General features: G+C 48.2%; 1 protein-coding gene and 1 long non-coding RNA gene across 2 annotated transcripts; one reads left to right on the forward strand and one right to left on the reverse strand.

Moving 5' to 3' along the window:
• Nucleotides 1-162: 162 nt before the first annotated feature.
• Nucleotides 163-18,346, reverse strand: LOC116579017. The gene is made up of 3 exons (XR_004281108.1): nt 18,261-18,346; nt 5,120-5,190; nt 163-537 (listed from the first exon to the last, which is right to left on the reverse strand). It is a non-coding gene; the product is annotated as an uncharacterized LOC116579017 (long non-coding RNA).
• On the forward strand, nt 18,319-25,730 carry LOC116578958 (zinc finger protein 792-like). Its single transcript, XM_032323649.1, has 4 exons — nt 18,319-18,736; nt 21,177-21,303; nt 21,774-21,896; nt 22,532-25,730. Exons 1-4 carry the CDS (start codon nt 18,644-18,646, stop codon nt 24,121-24,123), a joined length of 1,935 nt encoding a protein of 644 aa, XP_032179540.1. The 5' UTR covers nt 18,319-18,643; the 3' UTR covers nt 24,124-25,730.
• Nucleotides 25,731-25,819: the final 89 nt, after the last annotated feature.

A 25,819-nucleotide genomic window follows, 5' to 3' on the forward strand; every position in this document is an offset into this window, starting at 1 on the left:
CCGGTGGAGCCTTTAACACTCTGGCCTCCGGGTCGTTAAAATCAGACTTTCTGGGAGGTCGGGAGCTCTTGCATGGGGAGTGTTTACACCCTCCACCCCTCTTCCCACCCCTGGTGATTCTAACGTGCCTGGAGAGAGAACCACCAAAAGGCAGCACCCATCAAACTTTCATGCGTACACGAATTTCCTGAGGGTTTTGCAAAACGCAGATTTTTGATTCAACAGCTCTGGATTGGGGGCCCGAGATTTCCCCTTTCCAAACAAGCTTCCAAGAGACATGCTGATGCTGGTATTCAGACCAGGGTGGCCTAGGGCAGCGGGAACTCAGGCGGCAGGGCTCATGGTTCTTGCGCCCTCTGCTGGTCAAAACCTCCCTAGCGGCACCCTGCCGACGAGAACGGACGTCCGGAGTCTCCCGCTATAGATTCCATTTCCAGAGTATTTCCAGATCCTTCCCCAGAGCCCGGCCACTGACGTCTTCATTTCAGCGTTGCAATAACCTGCGTGCAAACCTGCCTGGACTCCTGACCTACAAAACTGTGAAGTAATAAGTGGGTGTTATTTAAGCTGTTAAATTTGTGGTAATTTGTGATGCAGCAATAGAAAAGTAATATAGGGAGTTTTATAGGCTTTACGATAATAGGCCGAGGGAGACTCTCAAGCCCACAGGCATTGAGCCGTGGCCCTGCACGATATCTTTGATGGATCTCTTCCCAGCCTCCCACTCAATGCGAGAAGCGGGAGAAAGGATTGTATTTTTTTTTTTTAATTTTATTTATTTGAGAGAGAAAAGGGGAGGGGCAGAGGGAGAAACCAAGCGGACTCTGCACTCAGCATGGAGCCCAACGGGGGCCTGATATGGGGTGTCGGCGGAGGGTGGGGGGGTGGGGGGGTGGGGGGGTGGGGGGCGGGGGCTCCATCCCATGATCCTAGGATGAGACCTGAGCCAAAACCAAGAGTGGAAGCCTCAGCTGACGGCACGCCCCAGGTGCCCGCTTGTATTTCTTATTTATCAGCATGACACCTGCTTTCTTATTTCTCACGACGACACACTTCTGTTCACATCATGAGGTCTGTTGTTACTGACACTCATGAAGGCTCAGGAACGGAGTGGGGCCCACTTTGCTCTTGGTGGCGGATTTTATCTTCCAATGACAAAGCCCATCCTACCTGCCCTTCTTACGGTCTGACCTTCTTACGATGGAGAGACTCCTCCATCAAGATGTGGCATCTACGTTCCCTCCCCCTGAGTTCAGCAGGCCCAAGACTATGGTGGGGATTGCCCTCGGAGTCTTTTGAGGCTAAGTCACAAAAGACAACACACCCTGCCTCAGTTTCTTCCAGGACCTCATCCCCAGAGCCCAGACACCACGCTATGAGGAAGCTCTCTAGCAGCCACATAGAAGGGCCGCCTGTAGGTGTCCTGGTCACAGCGCCCCCTCTGCAGCGTCAGTTGCAGACATGTGAGCCAGAGCCTGGAGAAGTTTCTAGCTCCCTGTCCTCAGGCTGGCCGCCCCCCACCCCCTTGCTGATGTTGAGTGCAGCAGACATGACCCGCCCCCGAACACCCCGCCCCCCGCCCCAGCCCTGTCCAAACCGCAGATCTATAAGCAATACAGATGTTCTAAGTCACTAAACTTCGGCTTATTGTTATGGGGCCATCGGTAAATGGTACTCTTTCAGACTCTCCCCTGGGGACAATACTCTGAATGTGACCAGGCAGCATGGGGTGGTGGTGAGTTTCAATTAATTACAGGCGAGTTACCCATTTTTCATTATTTACTATTTTTCCAGGGCCGTCTCATTAAGTTCAATGCTTAGAAACTATCAGGAACGTGGCCTTAATGTATTTTAGAAAGACTGACATTTTTATAACATTTCTCCTTTGCCATTTAATTCATCGAAACATTTGATTCCTTCAATAGTTCTCAAGAATAGGGATTTTCCTACAGATTCTTCCTCCCTTGTGGAAGGCCAACTTCTAAGAGGCCCTGCCATGCCCTCCCCCAGCACCTGTCCTTGGACTTGCTGTAATTTCCATCCCTGGTGGACCTGAACTTGGGACTGGCTTCTCCTGAATAGAACACTGCAAAGGTGATGGGCTGTCCCTCCCTTGATCAGACTTCAGATATTGCGACTTCTGTCTTGCTAGCTGACTCTCTCAAGTGCTTCTTGGCTTAAATGCTTTGATGACATGGCTGCCATGTTGGAGAGAAGGACCCGAAGGCAGCCTCCAGCCAACAGCCAGTGAAAAACTGAACCTCTCCGTCCCATAGCCCACGAGAAAGGAGTGAGCTAGAAAGTGGCTCCTTCATGGCTGAGCCAGGAGAGGCAACATCAGCCCTGCCTGACACTTCCATTGCAGCCGCAGGAGAGACCCAGAGCACGGCACCCAGCTAAGCAGTGCAGGGACTCCTGACCACGGAAACTGGGGGTAATACAGGTGTGTTGTTTTTAAGCCACTAAGTCTCTGGGTAATTTGTTACGCAGCAGTAGCTAACTAACACTCCACATCTCCTCTCGTTGCCTGCATGTCATCGCTTGATCAGAATCCCCAGTCACTCTCAGCCTAAACACGTACCCACACTGACCACACACGGCAGAGTTCTTGCCAAGCACGAGGACCTGCATCTAAGTGAAAGGAGTACTCAGTTCCACTCCAGCCACATGGCTTCTTTCCTGTGTGTCTCTATCCGTGTTGGCCGAACCCGTCTCAGAGGACTGACTCTCTTCACCGCCCCTGTAAGTCTTCAATCCTGGAGCCTGGGCTGGATTCTGGTAAAGCCTCAGACTCACACTTCCTCCCTGAATATTGCAAATTCATGCTCTCCCCCACGGGGCCAGGCAGAGCTCAGACCTTGCAGAACGTGCGGCTTCCTGAGGATGTCCTGGCTCTTCCGGTGGCAGGAAGAATCATTTCCTCTGAGCTAAGGGCTCGCTTCCCTTTGAGCTCTGGCTTTCCTTCTCTGACAGAGCTGGACTAGGACCCTTGGATCAGAAGCCACTTAGTGCTCCTTGGCATGGGCATCTGAGAAGTCTTGCCAATCAGAGAAGTTGATTGATTGGATCATCGAGAGGACAGCAGCAGCACCAGGAGCAGGGGCGGAGTTTTGGGCTGAGTTTGGTGGGAGAAGGACATTTTAAGGCAGCTGGGGCCACTGGAGTATCTCTGACCCCCCCCACACCCCCATACACCCGCTTACATATCATGTGAGAACAGAAATTGTTTTCCCCGCAAAGGTTGCCTTCACACCCCTGACTTTTCCTCTTGTCTTCACACATTGTGTTTTAAATTCGCATTCTGTAAACCGGGACTACACACCACAAACCCAGAAAAACAGACCTGTTTTGGTGCTGTAACGTTAGATTTTCCCCCCAGGACTTCTGGGATCACATCTTCTGCAGTTTTCCAAGTCAGACAAGAAAGATGTTTTCTAGATCCTGGAGCCATGGAATCCTTTAGTGACCTCCCCACATTATGAGAAAGGATGACTCAGCAAGGCTGGTTAGGGAACCACCCCAGAGAAGGCAGACAGCGCGATCACGGTCAAGGGGCTTCTTGCCCCGGGGAGAGACTACAGACAGTCTCCTTCTTGGAGAAATGTCCATGCACCTTGCTATTTGGGACAGGCTCTGAGTGAGTTTTCCTGTGAGAAAGAAGAGAAATGGAAGGCGCACCCTTGTGTGAGTGCCTTCTTTTGAGTGTGGGCCTGACTTCCTGTCTTGCTTCTAACCAATGGAATATGGCAAATGCGAAGGGATGTCACGTCCATGATGAGGTTACAAAAGACCGTGACTTCTGTCTTACTAGAAGCCTCTTTCAATTCCTTCTGTCTTATTAGTAGCCTCTTTCAATTCCTTGCACACCTCAATGATGTGAGACGCCATATTGGGATTATATAGTATGGGGGCCAGTAAAGCAGCATGGGCAACAGAAAATAATGGTTTGGGGAGAGGATGTATTGGCAGAACTATGTGTTAATTTGTGCATCCATTCCACAAATATTCACTTGAGTATCTACAAGGCATCAGGAACGGTCTTAGAAAGTGGTGCTCCAAAGGAGGATAGGGCGTAGAGAGCCATTCTCTCAAATCAGGATCCAACAGGAACAATGCAGAAGCCTAAACATAAGGCATGGGAATCCATGAAATACGTAAGTTAGCATGCCATAGTATTTGTAAAGATCAATGTCAGCTTTGGAGTGGTCTTTCTTTGTATGATATCAGAAATGTAAAGCCATAAATAAAACACAAAAAGCTAGAAATAATTGCTCTTCATATAACAATGGGTTAACTTGCCACCTATGTAAAGAACTCCTGAAAATCAATAAGAAAAAATAATAATTTAGTTTAAAAATCGGCCAAAATGATATCCTAGAAAAGGTCAATCTAAGGTGTCTAAGACTTAAAAAACCCACTCAAGCTCATTCACCTTGAGAGAAATGCCCATGGCCTTCTACATACGTGCACTATTTTCCACAACACCTTCTGTGTCAGAGAGGCCAGGACACTGCAGCCTCACCACCTGCACACCCAATGCCAGATAACAATTTTGCTTTTGGCTCCTCCCAATATCACTTTTGGCCTCATGACCTGTTTATTTACTGTGTCATCCATGTATTTATTCATTCGGAAGACTTTTTACAGCCGTAGTGTGTCTTGGCATTGAGTAAGATCTTACTTATCTGTCAATAAGTAAGGTATGTTCCTTATGCCGAGTGAACTAATGAAATATTTCTTCCTGTAGATAAATCTCACTGAGCAACCATCATGACTAAACCTTTTATATCTAAATAGAGGTTTTTGCAAATGCTGTAAATTACCTCCCACCCTTCCCCTATGTTGTAGCTAGCAATCTGAAGGACAGAGAAATTGGGTGACCATTTCACAGTTTTTATGCATTCAAATCAGCCTTAGGAGACTCAAAATTCCTTATTCTTCACCGTTTGCCACACTGGATTAAACTGTGACTCACTCTGGATGACCCAGGCACCCCAGGGCTGGACCCAGGCCTGGACGGAAGCCATCCCACACAGGGAACCCAAACCAGGGCAGCCAAGGGGAATTATTCCCTAGTGTTTTCCTTTTACCCACTTTCCACCCAGTCTGCTGTCCGTACCTGCTCCTGTGGTATGCACAACTTCCTCGGGGTCTGCTCTGGGTTGACACCATTCAAGGACTCTGCTGCTCCTATCAATAAATTCGAGCAGTATTTTTTATTTGATGGATCCTTCAGCATCAACGTTTTAATTTGAGAGTCACCTAAGAAATGATAACAACCAATGGCATTTCTCTAGTGCTTTAGAATTTACAAAGTGGTCTCACATACAGGATCCTAGGCAACCCTCATCCGAGACACGAGGAGCCTAAAGCCTAGAGGGAAAATGCGTGGCTTGAGGGAAAGTTAAACCCGGAATTAGAATCCAAATCTTCAGACTTTTCTGTGACAAAACTTCCATGTTCCCACAGAAGACGTTCTATAAGAGAGAGAAGGTTTGGGAATGATGGCAGGGGATCGGCAAGGTGTGACAAGAAGCATGAGGAATTCTGTAGAAAAGGGGGAATCTTATAAGTTAGTAGACATTTTGTAGGAGAATGAATGAAAAGCTAAATACGGAGGGAGGAAATAGGGCGACGTGTCTAAAATGATGGGAGGAAGTGATGAGATCGTAAAAGAGAGAATGAGGACACAGTTCTCAGACACTCATCTACACTGACCAGGAATGGAAGCCAGGAGCTCTCTCTTGCTGTGTCTGGAACAGAGCGTAATGGTTGGAAGCAGGTAAGCTAGACCTCGGATGAATGCTGCCTTATCAACCACGGGCCATCAGGATACTCTCTTTTTAAAAAATATTTTATTTATTTATTTATTTGAGAGTGAGAAAGAAAGCGTGTGAGTGGGGGGAGGGGGCAGAGGGAGAGAGAAAGAAAATCCTCAAGCAGACTCCCTGCTGAGTGTGAAGCCCAAGGAGGGGCTTGATCCCAGTACCCTGAGATCATGAAGTCAAGAGTCTGACGCTTAACCAGCTGAATCCCCCAGCACCCTAAGGTCCGGTTCATATAAGCAATCCCTTATCTCAGTCTCTTCAGAGAAGTTCTGCTTCCCTCACTGAATTCAGATAGACAGACAGCGATAGTATGATGAGTGGTTCTGGAACAGAAACTGAAGGATGGGAATCTGGACCAGGTACTCTGATTTGATTTGATTTAACCGTGTTCACGCCCGTTTCTGATGGTAGAGGAGACGGCAGTTGTCCATGGTGGGCAGTGGCACACCAGTGACTAAAGTTATTGCCTGTTGAAATGTAATGCCTGATGTGAAGCGCTGATTGCCAAGGTCTCCATTTCAATAGACATCCGTTCCAGATAAACATATCGCCAGCTGTAGGACGCAGCTACAAGTAAAATAACTAGATAAGGAACTAGGCACCCCCACACCCATAAAGTTCTCCTTTCAGAAGACACTGGGTGATGGCGAAAACTGGCATTTCTTGGGGCGCCTGGGTGGCTCAGCCTGTTGTGTGTCTGACTCTTGGTTTTGGCTCAAGTCATGATCTCAGTGTCATGAGATGGAGGCCCATGTTGGGCACCCTGCTCAGCACAGAGTCTGCTTTAAGATTCTCTCCCGCTGCCCCTCCTCCGTGTATGCCCGCTCTCTCTCTCTCTCAAATAAATAAATACATCTTAAAAAACAAAAAAAACAAAAAAAACAACTGATGCTCCTTGCATGACCCTGCCTCAGTCTCCCGTGCTCTGATTCCCACTCTAATGCTTCAAATGAGCCAATATAGAGTGACCTCGTGAAACCTAATAAAGACCCTAGTAAGACCATAATAAAGGCAGAGCCCCAGGTCTATATTTTCTCTTTCTCTCTTTCTGTGACCTCACTCTGAGGCCCCAGCATGCCAAGACTTGTGAGTTATTAGTCTTGTTTTTCAAAATTCCCAGACAGTTTTCCACTAAGTGCATCCTGCAATCAAAGTAAGAGCAACAAGATCCAATCCAGCCACAATACGGGCCCTGCTGGGGGAAATGTCTGGGCCTCCTACAAATAATACAGGCCTGGCAAAGGCCTCAGGTGTTCCTCGCTGAGAACATTACCTTTGGACAGGCTGGGACCAACACCACACCTGTAATCAAGATACCTGTGCTGAAGCGTCTCTGGGGTAAGGCTCTAGATGACCAACCACATCATTATCTGCGATAACTGTGATTTCTGCAGCCACAGCTCATTTTAGCAAAAATTTAAAAAGGAGTATAATGAGGTCTCTTGGTTGCTTCAAAGTACAGAAAGAAGATGAGCTCAGGGCTTCAAATTCTCAGCTCAAGGTCAAGGTAAGGGATAGACAGATTTTATGGCTGTCCTAAAAGAAACCCTTATTTCCCTCCAAGTTGAGATTTCTGAAACCTGAACCCAAAGTCTAATCCTATAGATGGCTGGATTATAATATAAATTGTGTATTTTGAAAGGAACAGCATCAGAAACACTCCTGGCATAAAATGGACAGCTTGATTACTAGTAACTTGGTGGCTTTAGATCCATTTTCTTCTGAAAGTTCACAGCAGCTGAGTCAGGAATCAAACCCGTGCCTGAGCAGACTCGCAGATGTGAAAATCACTGTCCTTCCTCTCCTGAGATGTCATAAAACAAATTTCCTTAAAGACATACAAAAATATACTAGTAACTTAAAAACATAAATGACAAACATTAATCTTGGAACTATAATTTGCAAAGACAGGCTGAAAAAGAGGGAGGACCCCTAAAAAGAGATATAAACCCCCGAAGAAATCTTAAAAGTAACCTGAGAGGCACTGTTTCCACACCACAGACAATAAGGGATCAGACCCAAGCACCTTGACAACCAAGTCTCAAGAAAAGTGCTAGGGAATTCTTTTTGGATGATTTGAAAGGGGATTTCTAAATTCAGTGGAAAGAATTGAGAAGGAAATAGTAATACTTTGAAAACAGTCAGTAATAAAGAGGCACTAGAAGACATCAACAGACACTTCTCCAAAGAAGACAAACAGATTCCCAATAGACACATGAAACGATGTTCAACATCACATTGTCAGGGAAATGCAAATCAACAGTACAAGGAGAGATCACCTCACACCTGTCAGAATGGCTAAAAAAATCAGCAACACAAGAAACAACAGGTGTTGGCAAGGATGTGGCAAAAAAGGTGCCCTCTTACACTGTTGGTGGGAATGCAAACTGGTACAGTCACTCTGGGGAAAAAAGTATGGAGGGTCCTCAAAAAGTTAAAAATAGAATTAACCATATGATCCAGGAATCGCACTACTGGGTATTTAGCCATAGGACACAAAAACACTAATTTGAAAGGATACGTGCACTCCTTTGTTTACAGTAGCATTATTTACAAGAGCCAAATTTTGGAAACAGCCCAAGTGTCCATCAACAGATAACAGATAAAGAAGGTGTGGTATATATGGGCACCTGGGTGGCTCAGTGGGTTAAGCCGCTGCCTTCGGCTCAGGTCATGATCTCAGGGTCCTGGGATCGAGTCCCACATCGGGCTCTCTGCTCAGCAGGGAGCCTGCTTCCTCCTCTCTCTCTCTCTGCCTGCCTCTCTGCCTATTTGTGATCTCTGTCTGTCAAATAAATAAATAAAATCTTATATATAAAAAAAAGAAGGTGTGGTACACACACACACACATACACACACAAAACGGGATAGTATTCAGTCATAAAAAGAATGAAACTTTGGGGCACCTGGGTGACTCGATCGATTAAGCTTCCAACGCTTGGTTTAAGCTCAAGGGTCCCGGTACCGAGCTCAGGGTTAGGCCCATGTTCAGTGTGGCGTCTGCTTGAGATTCTCTCTCTTTCTCTGCCCCTCCCGCTCATTCTCTCTCTCTCTCTCTCCCCATCTCTCTCTAAAGTAAATAAATAAAATCTTTAAAAAAAAGAATGTAATCTTACCACTTGCAATTATATGGATGGAATTGAAGTGTATTGTGCTTAGTGAAATAAGTTAGGCAGAGAGAGACAAATACCATGTGATTTCACTCATATGTGGAATTTAAGAAACAAAACAAGTGAACAAAGAAAATAAAGAGACAAACCAAGAAACAGACTCTTTACTAGAGAGAACAAACTGATGGTTCCTGAAGGGAAGATGAGTGGGCAGCATATGCCATTACAGATTTCCAGAACCCAATGAATATCAGACTTGGCCCAACACAAAATCATCCAGGGAAGAGAATTCATCCCAGATAGCAGAACTTGGCATTCTCACAAGGGCCTGCACTTTAGTTAAGACTAGGAAAATTAATATCTGCATAGACACAGATCGCTTTTGAGCTGTGAAAACTGAATAAAAGGAAATGTCACTTAACATGGAATTGGGAGGCCAGAAGGGGGAGCTCTCATACTGTATCACTCCTTACAGCACTCTGCAGAGCCAACAGGAAGAGACCTACTTTGCATTTTCCAACAGGAGGAAGCCTCCTTTACTATCCCAGGATGGGGAAGGAAGATTTCCTCCTTGCCCAGCAACAGCCCAGCCAATGACAGACTGTCACAACTCAACTAATGAAAAGTGAATAGACCTTGGACTCTCCGTTGACTCCAATGGACTTTTGTTTACAACAGCCTCTCCCAACTCCCCCCTTTTCTCCATAAAAGAGCATTCTTCTCCTTTGTTCTTTGAACCTGCCTATGGTTTTCCTGTAGTTTGCCAGTCTGGAGTTGTAATTCTCTGCAATTCCTGAATAAACCCATTTTGTTGGTAAAATCACTGACAGTTTTATTTTTAAGGTTAACCCAAGCCAGAGATTCTAGTGAGTATTAAGTGTTGCACTCCAAGTTACTGAACCCAGTAGAACAAAGAAGGTCCTCCACATATTGAGTAGCACAGAAGTATAAGGGAAGCCCAGAGTCTTCAGATTTATACAGAATATTCAGGCAAAACTGTTGGAGGCCATGATAAGGCTTGAGACAAGGACCAAACCAGGCCCTGACTTGTATCTCCCTTTAAGTCCAAATACCTTAATAAAGGGTTACGGACAGGAAAGGTTGAGTAGAACTGACTGAAAAAGGGTCTGCGCTACGCGTCGTGCGCTCGCCTACGTGACTTCCCACATGTTCTCCAAACAGAAGGGAACAATGTGGTCAGGGTCATAAATTCTTAGTTGGTCCTTGTTGTTCCTGTACTTCCCATAATCCACTCTCTGGTTGATGGTAACTTCTTGTATCAATAGTAGCTAATGGCATTAGCTGTGATTACCTGGCATCACGAGATTTGTATAGTAGGAACTTTATCTGACTAGATACTGATGTATTACTCCTTCTATTGTGGTCTGCCTTATAAATGCTTGTAAGATGTGGAATAAAATCAGCACTGGACATCCTCCTCAGTGCTTCTCCTGCCCCCATCTCTTTGTCTCTTAATTTCTTTTCACCATCTTCTTACCCTCACATTCCTGGTCGATTTGACACGCCTGCTGCTGCCTGCTGCGACACAAAACAAGTGGGGACTTTGGGAAAACCCTGGAGCACAACAGTCCAGGTACACAATTGATTTTCACACAGGAGGGTGAAAAGGGCTTGGGAGTTATACACAGGGGGTCTGCTGAAGAAAGCACAGTATAAATCAACCATGATGAAAGAAGTGGTGTCAGAGGGTATAAAAGCAGTGATAGTGCTGGGAGTCGGGAAAAACAATACACATATTACAATTTTATTTATGGCTCATAATTCTTGTACAAAATGGCAACCCTTTCCATGAGACAGGTAGGGAGGGTCAGAATTGACCAGTTGAGACATCCTAGTGCCCCTGGGATGGTCAGAATTGAGCCAGAATTGTAGGACACAGAGTCAGTGTCTGTTGAGAACTGGAGAACTGCATGGTGTCTTGCAGAGCTCAGAAATGGACCCATACAAATGGAGTCAACTTATCTTTGACAAATGAGCAAAAACAGTTTGATGGAGAGAGGGTAATCTTTACAACAAATAGTTCTGGAACAGCTGGACATTCCCCATACCTAAATAAATAAATAAATAAATAAAAATCTAGAATTGAGACACAGACCTTTCATCTCCACAAAAATTAACTCGAAATTGTTCACAGTCCTAAATTTAAAGCACAAAACTGCAAAAAAAAAAAAAATCTGAATGACCTTGTGTTGGGCTGTGACTTTTTATATACAGTACCAAAGGACAAGCCATAAAAGAGAGAAATTGATGAATTGGGCTTCCTTCAAATTAAAAACTTCTCCTCTGGGTGCCTGGGTGGCTCAGTAGGTTAAGCTGCTGCTTTCGGCTCAGGTCATGATCTCAGGGTCCTGGGATCGAGTCCCGCATCTGACTCTCTGCTCAGCAGGGAGCCTGTTTCCCTCTCTCTCTCTGCCTGCCCCCTGTCTACTTGTGATCTCTCCCTGTCAAATAAATAAAATCTTTAAAAAATACTTTAAAAAAACTTCAGCTCTGTGAAAGGAACTATCAGTAGAATAAGAAGAAAACCTTCAAATGGGGAGGGCATTTTTTACAAAATGTGAATCTGATAAAGGACAGTGACTAAAAAGAAGGACTTCTAACTCAACAAAGAAAGTAAACCACCCAATAAAAACAGGGCAAAAGGAACAGACACCTCCCCAAAGACACAGAGGGCGAGTAAGCATATGAAAAGATGCTCACCACCACATATCGTTAGGGAAATGCAAATTAACACCACAGTGTCATACCGCTATACACCTCTCAGAATGCCACAATCCAAAACACTGACAACACCAAATGCTGGTGAGGATATGGAGCAACAGAACTCTCATTCATCGCTGGTGGGAAAGCAAAATGGTACATTGGTTTTGGAGACAATTTGGCAATCTCTTGCAAAACTCAACAGAGTCTTAACACAATTCAGAAGTTGCACTCCATGGTATTTCGCCTCGAAAGAAGCGAAAACGTCTGTCCATACACACAAACTTGCATATGGATGTTTATAGCAGCTTTATTCATAATCGCCAGAAACTGGAAGTAACCAAGATGTCCTTTAGTAGGTGAATGGAAATGTTAACCATGGTCCATTCAGACAATGGAATATTACACAGTGCCAAAAAGAAATGAGCAACCAAGCTATGAAAGACTTAGAAACTTAAGTGCATACCACTAAGTGAAAGAAGCCAATATGAAGAGGCTAAATAGTGTATCATTCCAACGAAATGCCATTCTGGAAAAGAAAAAATGATGGAGGCAGTAAAAAAGGCCAGTAGCTCTGAGGAGTCCTGGGGGCAGAAGGGGTGGATGGGTGAGTAGATGGAACACAGGGGATTTGTTTATGGCAATGAAAGTACTTTGTATGCAAGTATAATGGTGACTACAAGATGTAGAGGTCATTTTTAGGCAAAGAGGCTTGACCAGTGGAATGTAAAAAGGGCCCCCAGGGACCCCCAGATGAATCCAGACAGGCCCATCAGGTGACCCACCTCAAAATCCCCACAGGCCCTAAATGACCACTGGACTACTTACAACCAGGCACAGTTACCAAGAATGGAGAATTCCATCCATCCATACCTCTTCATCTCCCTCCTTTAAAAACAGTCCCCACCCACTGCCTCCTTACACGAGGCCTCTCCTCTGCTGTCCTGCCCCTTCTCCACTGCGGTGTATCAATACATGGCATCTCCTTTGTTCTGCTTCAGGCGAACACTTTCAGGCCCACGCCACCGGCTTCCATCCAACTGTTGCTCCACATCTGGGGGCCTCATCTGATCTGGAGAGACACCCCATTTAGACACCACATGTGATAAATATTTGTCAAATCCCATAGAAAGTGAGGCATGTAGGCGAGGTCTGAGGACCCAGAGGGGGACCTACAGGACCAGCCAAGAGCATCCTTGGCTTTGTGCAGGAAGGAGATCAAACACGAGCCCTCAGGAAGTAAGAGCAGGGTTTATGGAAGGTGTAGAGAGTAGATGCAGAGAGAACATCTGGAAGACTCGAAAGGAAAGGAGAAAGAGTCATCTTCGTTTGGGGGCTGGACTTTCTATTGGCGATGGTGATCTGGTACACATGTCCTCTTAGGCATCCAGGACCTGGTCTAACAAGGGTGAGTGCTCAGGTGTCCTCTCTAAGTCACCTCTAGCCTGGAGCCAGGGGTCTTGGCCTCAAGGCGTCTGGAGTCAGTGGCTTGGAAAACATACAAGACAACCTCACCTGATCAAGACTTTAGATGTTACCTATTCTGCTAGAAGACTCCGAGAAATCATGAACTCCTTGACCTTCACAAGGGCAACATATAGCAAGGCCTGTGTAAGGTGGGAGTGTAGGTCCTAGGAGGAACAGAGACGGGAAAAGGACAAAAAAAAAACAGTTTTGTTTTGTTTGTTTTTTAAGTAGGATTCCTTCAGTTTCCCTTTCTCAAAAGTATAACACAGGGAACTCTAATGTAAACTACGGATTCATTTTGTTTAATACTGATGTGTCAGTGTTAGTTCATGGATTGTAACAAATGCACAACCCTTCCCAGATGCCGGAGGAGGGAGGACCTGTGTGCACTGGGGTGGGGGGAGAGGTATATGGGGACATGTGTGTTCAGCTCAATTTTGCTGTGCATAAAACTGCTCTGAATATAATACCTGTTATTTAAAAAATGTAATCCTTTACCTTACGCCTCCCAGATTGGCTGAAATGGAAGAAACAGGAAATAACAAGTGTTGGCAAGGATGTGGAGAAAAAGGAACCCTTGTTCACTGCTGGTGGGAATTTAAATTGGTGCAGCGACTATGGAAAATGGTATGGAGGTTTCTCAAAAAATTATTAGTAGAAATACCATATGAGGCAATAATTCCACTACTGGGCATGTATTTATCCAAAGACAGCCAAAACACGAATTCAAAAAGATACATGCACTCCTATGTTTCCTGCAGCATTATTTACAATAGCCAACCTAGGAGTTCATCGACAGATGAATGGATAAGGAAGATGTGGGTGGAATACGATACAGCCAGTAAAAAGGATGAGCTCGTGAGATTTGTGACAACATGGATGGACCTAGAGGGTAGTATGTCAAGTGAAATAAGTCAGATTGAGAAAGACAAAAGCATTTCATTTCACTCATATGTAGAATGTAAAAAAAATATAATTCCAAATGAATAAACAAATAAAAAGCAGAATCAGACTTATAAACATAAAAATGAATTATGATTAATCTTTCAGGGCATTTGGGACATTAAAAATCTCTGCTAATCTGAATGTTTTTTTCACATTAATTGAATGTAATAGTTGATGTGGCTGGGTTTTGTGGTTTTCTTTGACTCACTTGGTCTTTACCTAGTCCTTTAAAAATCCTTTCTACTCATTTATAATCCATAATTTTTTTCTAGTTTGGAAAGCGTATGCTTTGATTTTACTTCTTCTTTTAAGCTAAAAATTACAAAACTTATCTTAACATGCTGGTGCACAGAGTTATAAATACCTTTACCTTCCACCTGGGCTATATAGGGAACTTGGAATATTCATCCCTTTGTCCCATTTTGAGTACTATGATTTATTTTTAAAGATTTTATTTACCATTTGAGACAGAGAGAGAGAGAACACAAGCAGGGGGAGGGTCTGAGTTAGAGGGAGAAGCAGGCTCTCTGCCAAGCAGGAAATCTGATATGGGGCTCAATCCCAGGGCCCTGAGATCATGACCTGAGCTGAAGGCAGACGCTTAACCGACTGAGCCACCCAGGCGCCCCAAGTACTATGATTTTTAGGATATGCATGGTAATGCCTTTGTTCTAACTCCACAGGAGATAATATTCACATTTGATACAGAGAATACACTATTAGAGGAAGCCACAGACACATGCCTTTCTCAGAACCTCACCACATGTCCCTGAACCACAGGTTATATTGGGAGTGAGAGGTGACAAGTAACCTATTTTGCTATAGTCTGGGATTAGGTTAGGTTAGGAGCATAAGTACTAAGACTGAGATTGAGGCAGTGACTGGATAGGGTTTGGGGGCTGTCACATAAAAGAGAGGCAATGAGTGTTGAATGAACAAGAGGAATAAAAAATGCATATTTGGATACCAAATTGATGGACTGTCTTGAAACTCGTGATACGCTCATCCATCTCTCTTTATAAAAAGGATTTATTTATTCATTTGAAAGAGAGAGAGAAAGAGTGAGAGTCGGGGAAGGGCCAGAGGGAAAGGTAGAATCTCCAGCAGACTCCCGGCTGAGGGTGAGCCGGACACAGGGCTCGACTTCACGCCCCTGAGACCATGACCTGAGCCGAAATCAAGAGCGAGATGCTTAACTGACTGAGCCACCCAGGTGCCCTCAGCAATCTCTTTTCCTCCTTCTGTAATCCCTGCTTCCCTTCCCTTTCATTTGGACCACGTAAATGAGTTTGGGGCAATGAAAAAGGGACAGAAGGGACTGTGAGATTATGTCCTCATTATGTCTTCATGTCGTGCCTCGTTCTGGTACGGCCTCCTTGGGCCTTGGTTTCCAGTTCTCCAGGAATCAGTGATCTCTGGTGGGCTACATGTTTGAGTAGTGGACTGATGGAGCCTTGATGAGGACAGGCCTGGTAACCTCCAGCTGATGGACCTCAAGGCTGTCTCATGATCAGATATTTGAACCTGGCTTTGGCACTTCTGAAGGCCACAGGATAGTCAGGAGAGGGGCAAGTGTTGGTTCCTGTGACAAAGATATTCTCCTTGACCAACCTCTACTTAGGCTCTTCTGAATTCTCTTCTCAATGAGGCCCTGACGTTCAGACTTCCATGTTACTGTCTGCGTTGTAGCAAGAATCCCAAAGTCAGTTTGACCAGAACCACCCTCTGTATCTGATCACTGGTGATATCTGATCAGGTCCCTCATTCCCCAACACCCCCTACCTGACAGCTGATAATTCCAGTGGGCCTTCAGCAAGAATCCTGTTAGGTTTAGCCAGAACCTCTCTTATACCCTTCTATGTCTTCTCTTAGTAACTTCCCATCCCCGAGCCCCCACCTGTTCCTTGAGTATTAATTCCCACTTTTCTTTGTTCTACCTGGATCTCAGCACCCCCCGCTCACTATAAGCTCCTATGGTAGTGGTCCCTATGCCTAGCACAATAGGGCTTGAGAATTGAGTCTGCCTTATCATTCCTCAGCAAGTGTCTTGAATAATTTTTTCTTCAATGCCTACGAATTAGACATGAGTGATGACATGACACCCTGTGTAATGAACTTGACACCATGTCATTTCCATGATGTCCACTCAAGCCTGAGGTGCTAACATCTAACCCTGATGTTCTCCAGCGTTGAATCATGTGGCCCGTAAGAAGCTGTCCCTTACACAATAGGCCTACCTCTTGTTTATGAAATTCTCCTGCATGATGTATTTCTTTCTGATGTATTTTAAATAACAAAATAGCCAAATGGTAAAAAGGGTGCTTTCATGTAAACATTATCACCATCACCCATGCCATTTTTTGCTGAATTAGAGAGTCATTATTTTGACAAATATCCCAGTTATCCTGTAGAGAGCTGACTCTGATTCGCCCTCCCACAGTGGGACTGGGGATGACAACGCTTTTGCTGCTGCTGCTGGCTCTTACCTACATAGCAGTAAACACGTGTCAGTCGTTACGTACTAAGAGACAGACACAAAAACACACGCACACACCAGCGCGAGACTGGGCCCCACCTGCAGAATTTCCGAGTCCCTAGGTTTACGTTGTAGCCCAAGACCTTGCATTTTTAACAAATGGTGCTGCTGCTGGTTTGAGGAGCACTGAATTAGAGCTACGTTCACTATGAGTACACAGACCCTGCAGATCAGGTGTTGATTTTTCATTAGTCAGTGTGAACCTGGGTCCTCCAGAAGGTCTGAAAGTGTAAGGACCTACTTAGCCAGATCAACTCCACGTCAGTGAAACAGCCATTTTGTTGTTTATGCAGTAAAACTTACACTGACCCTGTCCCCCCGCCACCCTAGAGGAATTTACTTAGAAGCAAGTCTGGGAAACCAGCAAAATATGGCCCACCAGTACCTGATAACAGAGCCCAAACACAAGGTCGGGTCAGGTCAGGGGGAGATAACAGAGCCCAGAATACAAGGACAAGTCAGGCTAGGTGGAGACATCCAATCCATAAAGCGCACAGACTATCTCCATAACCACCAAAGAATGTAAACCCTGCCTTTTGGGCGCGAAACTTGGGTGTCAATTCTGACCAGAGTGATAGGTTCGTTCAAACAGCTACTACAAGGTAAACTGTAATTTAATTACCCACCTAACATGACTAATGCAACTCTCTCTGTGTGTTACAATCGCATTGGCCAGGCTCAACCACATGGCCTTTGCTCTATAAAAGCTAGTCTTTTTATAGTGAGCCAGCGGGTGGTGGCCCTCTCCACAAGAGACTCCCCGCTGGTAGGTTTCATCTTCAGTGCTGGCGCCAAATAAAGCTTAGTTGACCTTCGCTTTGTATCTGTCTTGCTGATACAAAGAGTTATAAATACCTTTACCTTCCTCTTGGGCAATACAGGGAACTTGGAATAGTCATCACTTTGTCCCATTTTGAGTACAAAATTTTGATCACGGACCATTTTGATCACCATCCCGGAACCCATGGTGGAGCACTCACCTGCACCCACGCACAAATTTGTCTCCCGTCAGAGTCCCCTAAGGGCTACTGGGACTTGGCTCCAGACAGAGCAGTCTGGGGATGGCCAGTGAAGAGGATAAAGCTGCGGGACCCCCCAACATCAGAGAACCAGCAGGAACCAGGGAGAAGCAGGAAACCTGCGCACGCACCGCCCCTCCGCGGTATCTTCTCCCACCTAACACCGCCCCCACCCGGGCGCAGCTTCCAAGCACCGCCCACTCCCACCGTCCCCAACACAGCCACCCCAGCACTACCAGCCGGCTCCGCGCAGCCCCTCGCGCCCCCCACATCCCGCACCACAACCCAGCCCCGGCCCTCGCGCACCCCTCCCAGGTCCGCGTTCCCGGGACCACCTCCTATCAACCCGCCCGCACCACCACCCAGCGCCCCCGCCCAGGACACTCCCCCAGGCGCATCGGTACCCAGCTCCGCCGTCCCAGCACCACTTCCTAGAACTGTACCCCCCGAGCACCATCCAGCACGGCCCTCTCGGTCCGCGCTCCCAGCACAACTACTTAGCCCCGACTCCCCCAGAACGGCTCACTCAACACCTCCACCACCACCGAACCACCACCCGGCATCGCCCTCCCAGGACCGCCTCCCGGGACCGCCTCCAGTCCCCCCACTCAGCACCGTTCCCCAGTGCCCCAACCTTGCACCGCCCACCGGCGCGGCCGTGGGCGGGACGGGAAACGCGGTCGCAGGAGACTGAACCCGGAGTCGCCTGGCGCGGGGCCAATAACAGGCCGGGAGCGCGGCGCCGCTTGGGGCCGGAACTTCCTGCGTTCCTGGCCAGCCATTCCCGGCCCGGGCCGGGGGTCGCGCACCCGCGTTACCGGGCCTCTCCTGAGCTAGGGGGCGAGACCGGGAGGCTGGGCCCCTGCTGCGCCCGGCACCCCAGAGACGCGGGTCCGCCAGGTCCGCCCGCGCCTCGCGTCGCACGCCGGCATCAGCTGGAAATCCCAGGGCCCGCCGTGCCCCGGGACAGGCGAAGCTAACCGGTCTCCACCGACTCCGCTGCGAGCCCCGGCACGGATGGCGGCACTGGGGGCTGACCCGACTCCGGCGGCTCGGCTGCGAGACTGGGCAGCGATGGTGGTGGCGGCGGCGCTCAGGGTCCCGGCACAGGTGAGTGCACAGGTAGCCGCCGCGACCCCCACGCCCTTGTCTGTCTCTATCCTCTCCCATTTCTCCTCGGATTTTGAGTCTGGGGGCGCTGGAGGGGAGCTACGCCCAGCCTGGGGTGCTGGATCCAGGCCGGAGGTGGTACCTCCAGAGCGCTTCGCATTTCCGAAATCTAGTGGCAGGAGGCGAGGAGAGGTGTCCTAGACACAGACACCGGCGTGCGCATAAGCTTGGCGGAGAGATTGAGCTGAGTGTTTGGAGAGCAGGTGGGAGACGGTGAGGCCCCGAAAGACGGGCTGAAGAGCTGTTCTGAGGGTGCTGGGAGCCATAGGCGGTTTCGAGTAGAAGAGGGAGGTGATCTGACTTGGGTCTTGACGGGCTCCCTGTGGACGAAGAGTGGAAAAAGGACTTGGGGATTGGGTGGAGACAGGCAGGGCAAGGAGCGCGTTATTGGAGTAGCTCAGTTGAGTAGTGCAGGTGGCTGGAGGCAGAAGTGATTGGATTGTGGATCCCTCTTTTAAGGCAGGCCGACCAGATTTTCCGAGGTGGAAAGTGAAAAAGAGAAGGGATGGTTTTTGGCTGCAGCAGCTGGAAGGATGGATGCGCCATCAACTGAGATGGGGAAGTTGGTTCTAGAAGGAATTTTCAATATAAGAACAGAAGTGAGGTTTTGGCCGTGCTGAGCTCTGAAGTCCCTGAGACCCCTGAATGGAGTCGAGTGGGCAGCTAGACACAGGATCTGGTGTGTGAGGGTTGTATAGTTCAGGTCAGGAGAGGCCTAGTACACAAAGGGACAAAGGCCAGACCATATATAAAAATAGAATTCTTAACCCACAACCTGCAGGGACCTGCCCAGGAAACCAACCTCTTTATCAACAACAAAGAACCCAGGACTCTAGCCCGCTTAAATTCCACTTGCAGGAAGCCAGATTGCTATCTCTAGTGACAATCCAAAAACAGTACCTTCTGTAACAATCCGCCCCACACGACTAGGGCTGAATTAATAACTGCCAGCTTCTCTAATTTTTGTTCCTACTTCCAGTCTGGGACCAAGGAGAGAAAACCAAACAGGCATGCCTCACCAGTCACATAGGATACCCCGCATCTAGTTAGCCTGCCTACAGCCTCTCCTGGCCAGCAGGCCCCCAGTCAGGGCACATCTGAAGCCTTCCCTTTCCCACTAAAAGCTTTCCCACTCCTCTGCCTGCCTTTGAGTTTGCCAAAACATGAGCGGCCGGGATGCTCTCCCTTCCTATCACAAGCTCAGTATCAATAGCTTTTGCTCTTCTTACTTGGTTAGTCTTTCCACAGTTAAAATATCTAAAATGTGGTATCTGGTGCATGGATAAGAGTGTGGTTGTGTGTCCAGTTCTAGAGGGTGAACCTTCAGGTCATAGTGGCAGTGGTGTTAGAGGGAAAGAGGAAGGCAGGGCCTCTGATGGGAGAACAGAGTCTCTCGCTGGGACACCGTGGTTGGTTTGTTGGGCGTCATGGAGACAGACATGGAGGAGTAGTTGTCCGGGTGAGGGGGGCAGGCAAAGGGGTCTAGCAGGTGGTGTAGATATGGGAGGGATGGGTAGGCTTAGTAGTAATGAAGGTAGTATTACAGCGAGCCCTAAGCTGGTGCTTGTTCACCACTTTGCATTCTCAGCAGGTCCTGTGGTGCCCCTTGATGGGGCCCGGGGGTTTTCATTTGGGTTGGGAAATTAACTCAGTGGCAAATGGGGTCAGCTGGGAGTGGGTGACCCTGAGGGTGGGGATCGGAGAACCCATGTGCAGCATAGAAGAGGGAGAGGCCCGAGGGTATCTGGTGTCTGTGTGGCTCTGCGTGGCTCAGGCTGAAGCTTGGAAAATGCTGGGCGGGGAGCCCTTCAAACCATGGGCAGGTGTTGCTCTTGGCAGTGGGAGCCATCCAAGGGTCTGGATGGGATCATGGTTGTGTTTGCTAGGAACGTTCTGGTTGTTGTGTGCAGAGTGATGACATGTGAGGGTCTGTAGCGAGGCTGTGATGTGGGCTGGGATGGGGAGAGGGTACAGTGACAATGGGGATGCAATGGTGAGGTCTAGAGTCTGAGGAAGGTGCAGTCCAAGAAGTGACACGCATATAAGGAGTGAGTGTGAGCTGTTGGCCCCAGGGCCTTGGTACTGGCCGCTAAGGGAGGAGATTGAGTCCATGTTTGTATATGGGAAAGATAATGTTGGTGACATGGGAGGGGCCCACAGAGGAGGGCGTTGGGCCCTGGTGTCTCTCTGCCCCCCTGCCCGTTGATGCTGTGGACTGACACAGGGGTCAGGTGAGGCATAGAAAAGAGCAAACAGCGGTGGAGCCAGGGCCTGGGATCTCCTGTGAGTTGGGAAGCTGGGGAGGAAGGGGAACAGGGGACAGACAGGAGTGCCTGAGGAGAGAAGCTGATCCTGGAATGAACTGTCCCCATTATGGCAGGGCTGTGTGACCTTTGAGGACGTGACCATTGACTTCTCCCAGGAGGAGTGGGGGCTCCTTGATGAGGCTCAGAGGCTTCTGTACTGTGATGTGATGCTGGAGAACTTTGCCCTTATAGCCTCGCTGGGTAAGGCCTTCACCCCCACTGGGTGTCCTGAGCTCGTTTCTACCTTTCCCCTTTTCTTTCACTTCACCAGCCCTACTGGCACCGCTTCTTTCCCCACTCTCCCAAGATATGCGCTGCACGTTCTGGGCCCAGGCGGAGCGCAGTGTCCCAGCCCCTTCAGGAGCTGCGCCAGTACCTGCTGCCGCAAAGCATTGTGGGGTGGGGCCGGGAATGAGGAGTCCTGTTGTGGCCCAGTGGATCCTGGTGGGCTCGGCCACTCCCTGCCTGGGGGATCACGTCCTTTAGCTAACGTTTCCTGGGGCCTGACCGCCACTACGCTGATGCGGTTCCCGCTTGCCATGACCACTGGGATTTTCTTGCCTTACCTCTTGTGTGTTCCTGTTGTACTCTTTAATTTCTTTCCTGTGGTCTGTCATCAGGTGGGTCACCTGGCCAGGTGCTGGCCACTTACCTGCCCTGTCTTTCTTCAGGTCTGACGTCTTTCAGGTCTCACATAGTTGCCCAGCCGCAGATGGGGGCAGAGCCGTGGGTGCCTGACAGGGTGGACATGACGTCAGTCATGGCAAGAGGGGTGTACAGTGGACTTGTCTCTGGTGAGTGGGGGATGGGGGGGCAGGTGATGTCACTGCTGTTCTCAAATCCTACCTGCAGTGTTTCCTCAGGCTCATCATGGTTTTGGTGCCGAGCCATTGTCCACATCTCTCTTCTACCTTTCCTTTCCTGCTCTTGACACACAGCCCACTTGTTTCTGCTCTGACTTGCGTCCCCTGGCTCACTCTTTACACAGCTCCCTCTGAGACTGTCTCCAGCGTGGAGCTACACTTACTATGTCATGATAGGTGCGTATTCCCTTTCATAGTTTGTAAACATGAGCTGCTCAGTTGTAGTCAGACTTTACTGGGCCTTGACCCACCATTCTGCCGGGGACTCGTGTGCTAGCAGCGGCCAAGGCCCTGCCACAAAGCCTTTAGAGAGGAGGGAGTTGGAGACCCCACCTCCCAGCCCAAGACTGAGCCCCATCCTTGTGTCCTTAGGCCTGGCAAGGCCTCCCTTGGCTCGTGACCCTGCCAGGCACGGTACTGCGGCAGACCATTCCTTACCCTGACGTCAGGGTCCTCCTCCTGCCAGCAGTCCCTAGGACTCATGCCAGGGTCAGGCATGATTTGTCACAGGCTGCTTCCTTCCCTTAGGGATCCTGGGAGCTTCACCAGCATTTCTCTGCTTTCAGGTTTTGGCTGTGGAGTGGAGGGTGAGCGTAGTGTGTCTGCAGAAGGCGTGTCACAGGACAGGAAGCTCAAGGAGGCTCTGTGCAACCAGAAAAACTACTCCCGTGACACACGTGGCCTGCCCTTGAAAGACGTTTCGCACCTGACCGAACACCAGGCAACACATCCCAGGCAGAAACCAGATGCGTGTGAGGCTACTGGGAGAGGGTCGGAGTCCAGTACAAACCTTCAGCAGCAGCAGAACATAGACCAGCCTGGCAGAAGGGATGAGGACAGGGCCTCCCTTGTGAAGACCTGCAGAGATGACACATCAAAGGAGCCTCTCACAGTCAGGGCGGTTGGGAAGGACTTCGCGGGCGGTAAGGCCACATCCAGCTTTCTCCAGCGCCAGGTCGTTCACAGAGTGGAGGAGCCTCCCCAGAGCACTGGCCCGCAAAGTCATAACAAGTGCAGTGAATTTGGGAACGCTTTCCCTGACAAGCCCGCACCTGTTTGGCACCAGAGAACCCACACTGGGGAAAGGCCTTTTGAGTGCAACAAATGTGGGATATTCTTTAGCCACGCCTCCGGTCTCTCTCAGCACCAGAGAGATCACAACAGAGGAAAGCCTTATGAGTGCTCCGAATGTGGGAAGTTCTTCAGCCAACACTGTAGTCTCATGAGACATCAGAGAGTTCACACTGGGGAAAGCCCTTATGTGTGCAGCGAATGTGGGAAATTCTTTAGCCGAAGCTCCAACCTCATTCAGCATAAGAGGGTGCACACTGGAGAGAAGCCTTATGAGTGCCGTGAGTGTGGGAAGGCCTTCAGCCAGCGCTCCAATCTCATTCATCATAAGCGGGTCCATACGGGCAAAAGCGCTCATGAGTGCAGAGAGTGTGGGAAGTCTTTCAACTGCAACTCCAGCCTCATTAAGCACTGGAGGGTTCACACTGGAGAAAGACCTTATAAGTGCAATGAATGTGGGAAATTCTTCAGCCACATCGCCAGTCTCATCCAACATCGTATCATCCACACTGGTGAACGGCCTTACAGGTGCAGAGAATGTGGGAAGGCCTTCAGCCGGAGCTCTGACCTCATGAAGCATCAAAGAGTCCACACTGGGGAGCGGCCTTATGAGTGCAGCGAATGTGGGAAATTGTTTAGCCAGAGCTCCAGCCTCCATAGCCATCGGAGACTTCACACTGGGGAACGGCCTTATCAGTGCCCCGAATGTGGGAAATTCTTTAACCAAAGCTCCAGCCTCAATAACCATCGGAGGCTTCACACCAGTGAGCGGCCTTATGAGTGCCTCGAGTGTGGGAAAACCTTCAGGCAGAGGTCTAATCTGAGGCAACACCAGAAGGTTCACAAACCAGACAGGCCATATAAGTGCGGTGAATGTGGAAAAGCCTTCAGCCAGAGGCCTACCCTCGTCCGGCACCAGAAAATTCACACGAGAGGAAGGAGTGCAGAGAGTGTGCACCCTCCTCCAGCACAACGATGTGCACAGGTGATAAGCTCTGAGAACAGTCTTGATGAGGGGGCCATCAGCCAGAGGGTGAACCTTGTTCATCCCATTGTCCACAATGGGCAGAGTCCCTATGAATGCTAGTTCTTCTGGAAGCTTTCTGGAACAAAGTAGCATTTTTCTCACCATGGACTCTACCAGAGCCTTGCCACTGCGAGTGTTTGAGGTAGAAGCCATAGAGCTCTGGCAGGTTTCCAAGAATATGTGTCAGCCAGTCCTTATGTTCGGACCTCTTCCTTTTCTGAGAGGGAATCCCGAGTAGCCTGAGGCCAAGGAAGATGTCATTCCTTCCCTCTGTGACCAGTGTAGCTATGGACATGACCCATCTTTGACTGTGAAGACCTGAGCTGGGTTCTGCTGGCAGCTTGCAGAGAAGGTTTCCCTTCTTTCAAAGACATGGCTGATCTCATATGATGCTCATGATAGATTTATCCAGACTCCACATTACCCATCCCAACAAGCACCTACTTTACATTGCCTTAATGATCAAGCCACCTATAATCGGATGTGTTTTGATCACTGTGAAGTGGGTTGAGAACACAGTTGAGGTCTACCAAACGAAAAGGGTTTCTAAATGTATTGCCTCGGAGGAAGAGCAGGATGGTGAAGAATAGCTCTCGGTCCAGATTTGGCCTCCTTTGTGTTGCTACTCAAGGTCTCCTGGGAAAGATGGTAGGACTTTATGGGCCAAATGTTGGGATCTGAGTGGCGTGAATTTTTGTGAGCCAGGGATGACCCTGAGGACGGGTCAGTTATGACAACCTCCTCTGCATCTGGGAGCGGCATGAATAGGGCCCCATGTTTCCACAGGATGCCTCACGTTCCCTAGCACTGTTAAGTAGACACTGTTTACCTGACACTTGCCAAGGAGCCATGTGTCTTGAAGTTTAGCCTCTGGTAGACAGGTGTCCTAACTGTCGGATATACTGGCCCAGTGAGACTATAATTTGTATGGAAACACTGGACGTGAGAGTACAATAGGTGAGTCTGTAGCAAGCTAGAGGGAGTGTACCTGTTCTAAAAGTACATCCACAAATGTTCCTTTGAATATGACTGTGCAGGATTCAGGCTTTGCAGAAATTCTCAGGACCTCCAGACCTCTGTTCTATGACTTAGGTCACTGACAGAGCAAATATCTAAAGATTTTGTGGGTAATAAGGCTCCCTGCACTTTTCGTGCCACAGCTGTTGCTGCTTTGGCAGGAGAATGGGGCTGGGAGAAGGCAGATCCTGTACTCCAGGGGTGTAGCATTTGTCACATAGCCATTTTTGCTGCCAAGGCATGAGAGAGAGTCAATGTAGGATTGCCAAATCCTCTAATTTCTGACATGAACGAGAGATCAGATTTTTATGTGCAACAATTTCTTTAAATCTTTGTTGAGATACAGTTGTCATGCAACAGTCATCCGTATTTGATCTGCACTGTTTAAGAAGTTTTTCAGTATGTATACACTCAGGGAACCAACACAGAACCGGGACAACGGACCTATCCATCACCCACAAAGCTACCTCATGCCCTTTACTATCCCTCCTTGCCTTCCCAGTAAACCATTGATTTCCTTATTTTTCGTCTGTTTTCTTTCACAACGTAATTATATGGAGAATTATCCATGCTGTATGTATGAACAGGTCATTCTTTTTGCTGTTGCGTAGTGCTCTCGAGTGAATCCACTATTTTTTATGCTTTATTTTTTAAATTAAAAAATTTCTGGTAAGATACACATAACATAAAATTTACCATCCAGACCATCTCTAAGTGCATAGTTCAGGAGTATTAAGTA

Source organism: Mustela erminea, chromosome 19 (genome assembly GCF_009829155.1).
Source record: "Mustela erminea isolate mMusErm1 chromosome 19, mMusErm1.Pri, whole genome shotgun sequence".
In the NCBI taxonomy this organism is placed as follows: Eukaryota; Metazoa; Chordata; class Mammalia; order Carnivora; family Mustelidae; genus Mustela; species Mustela erminea.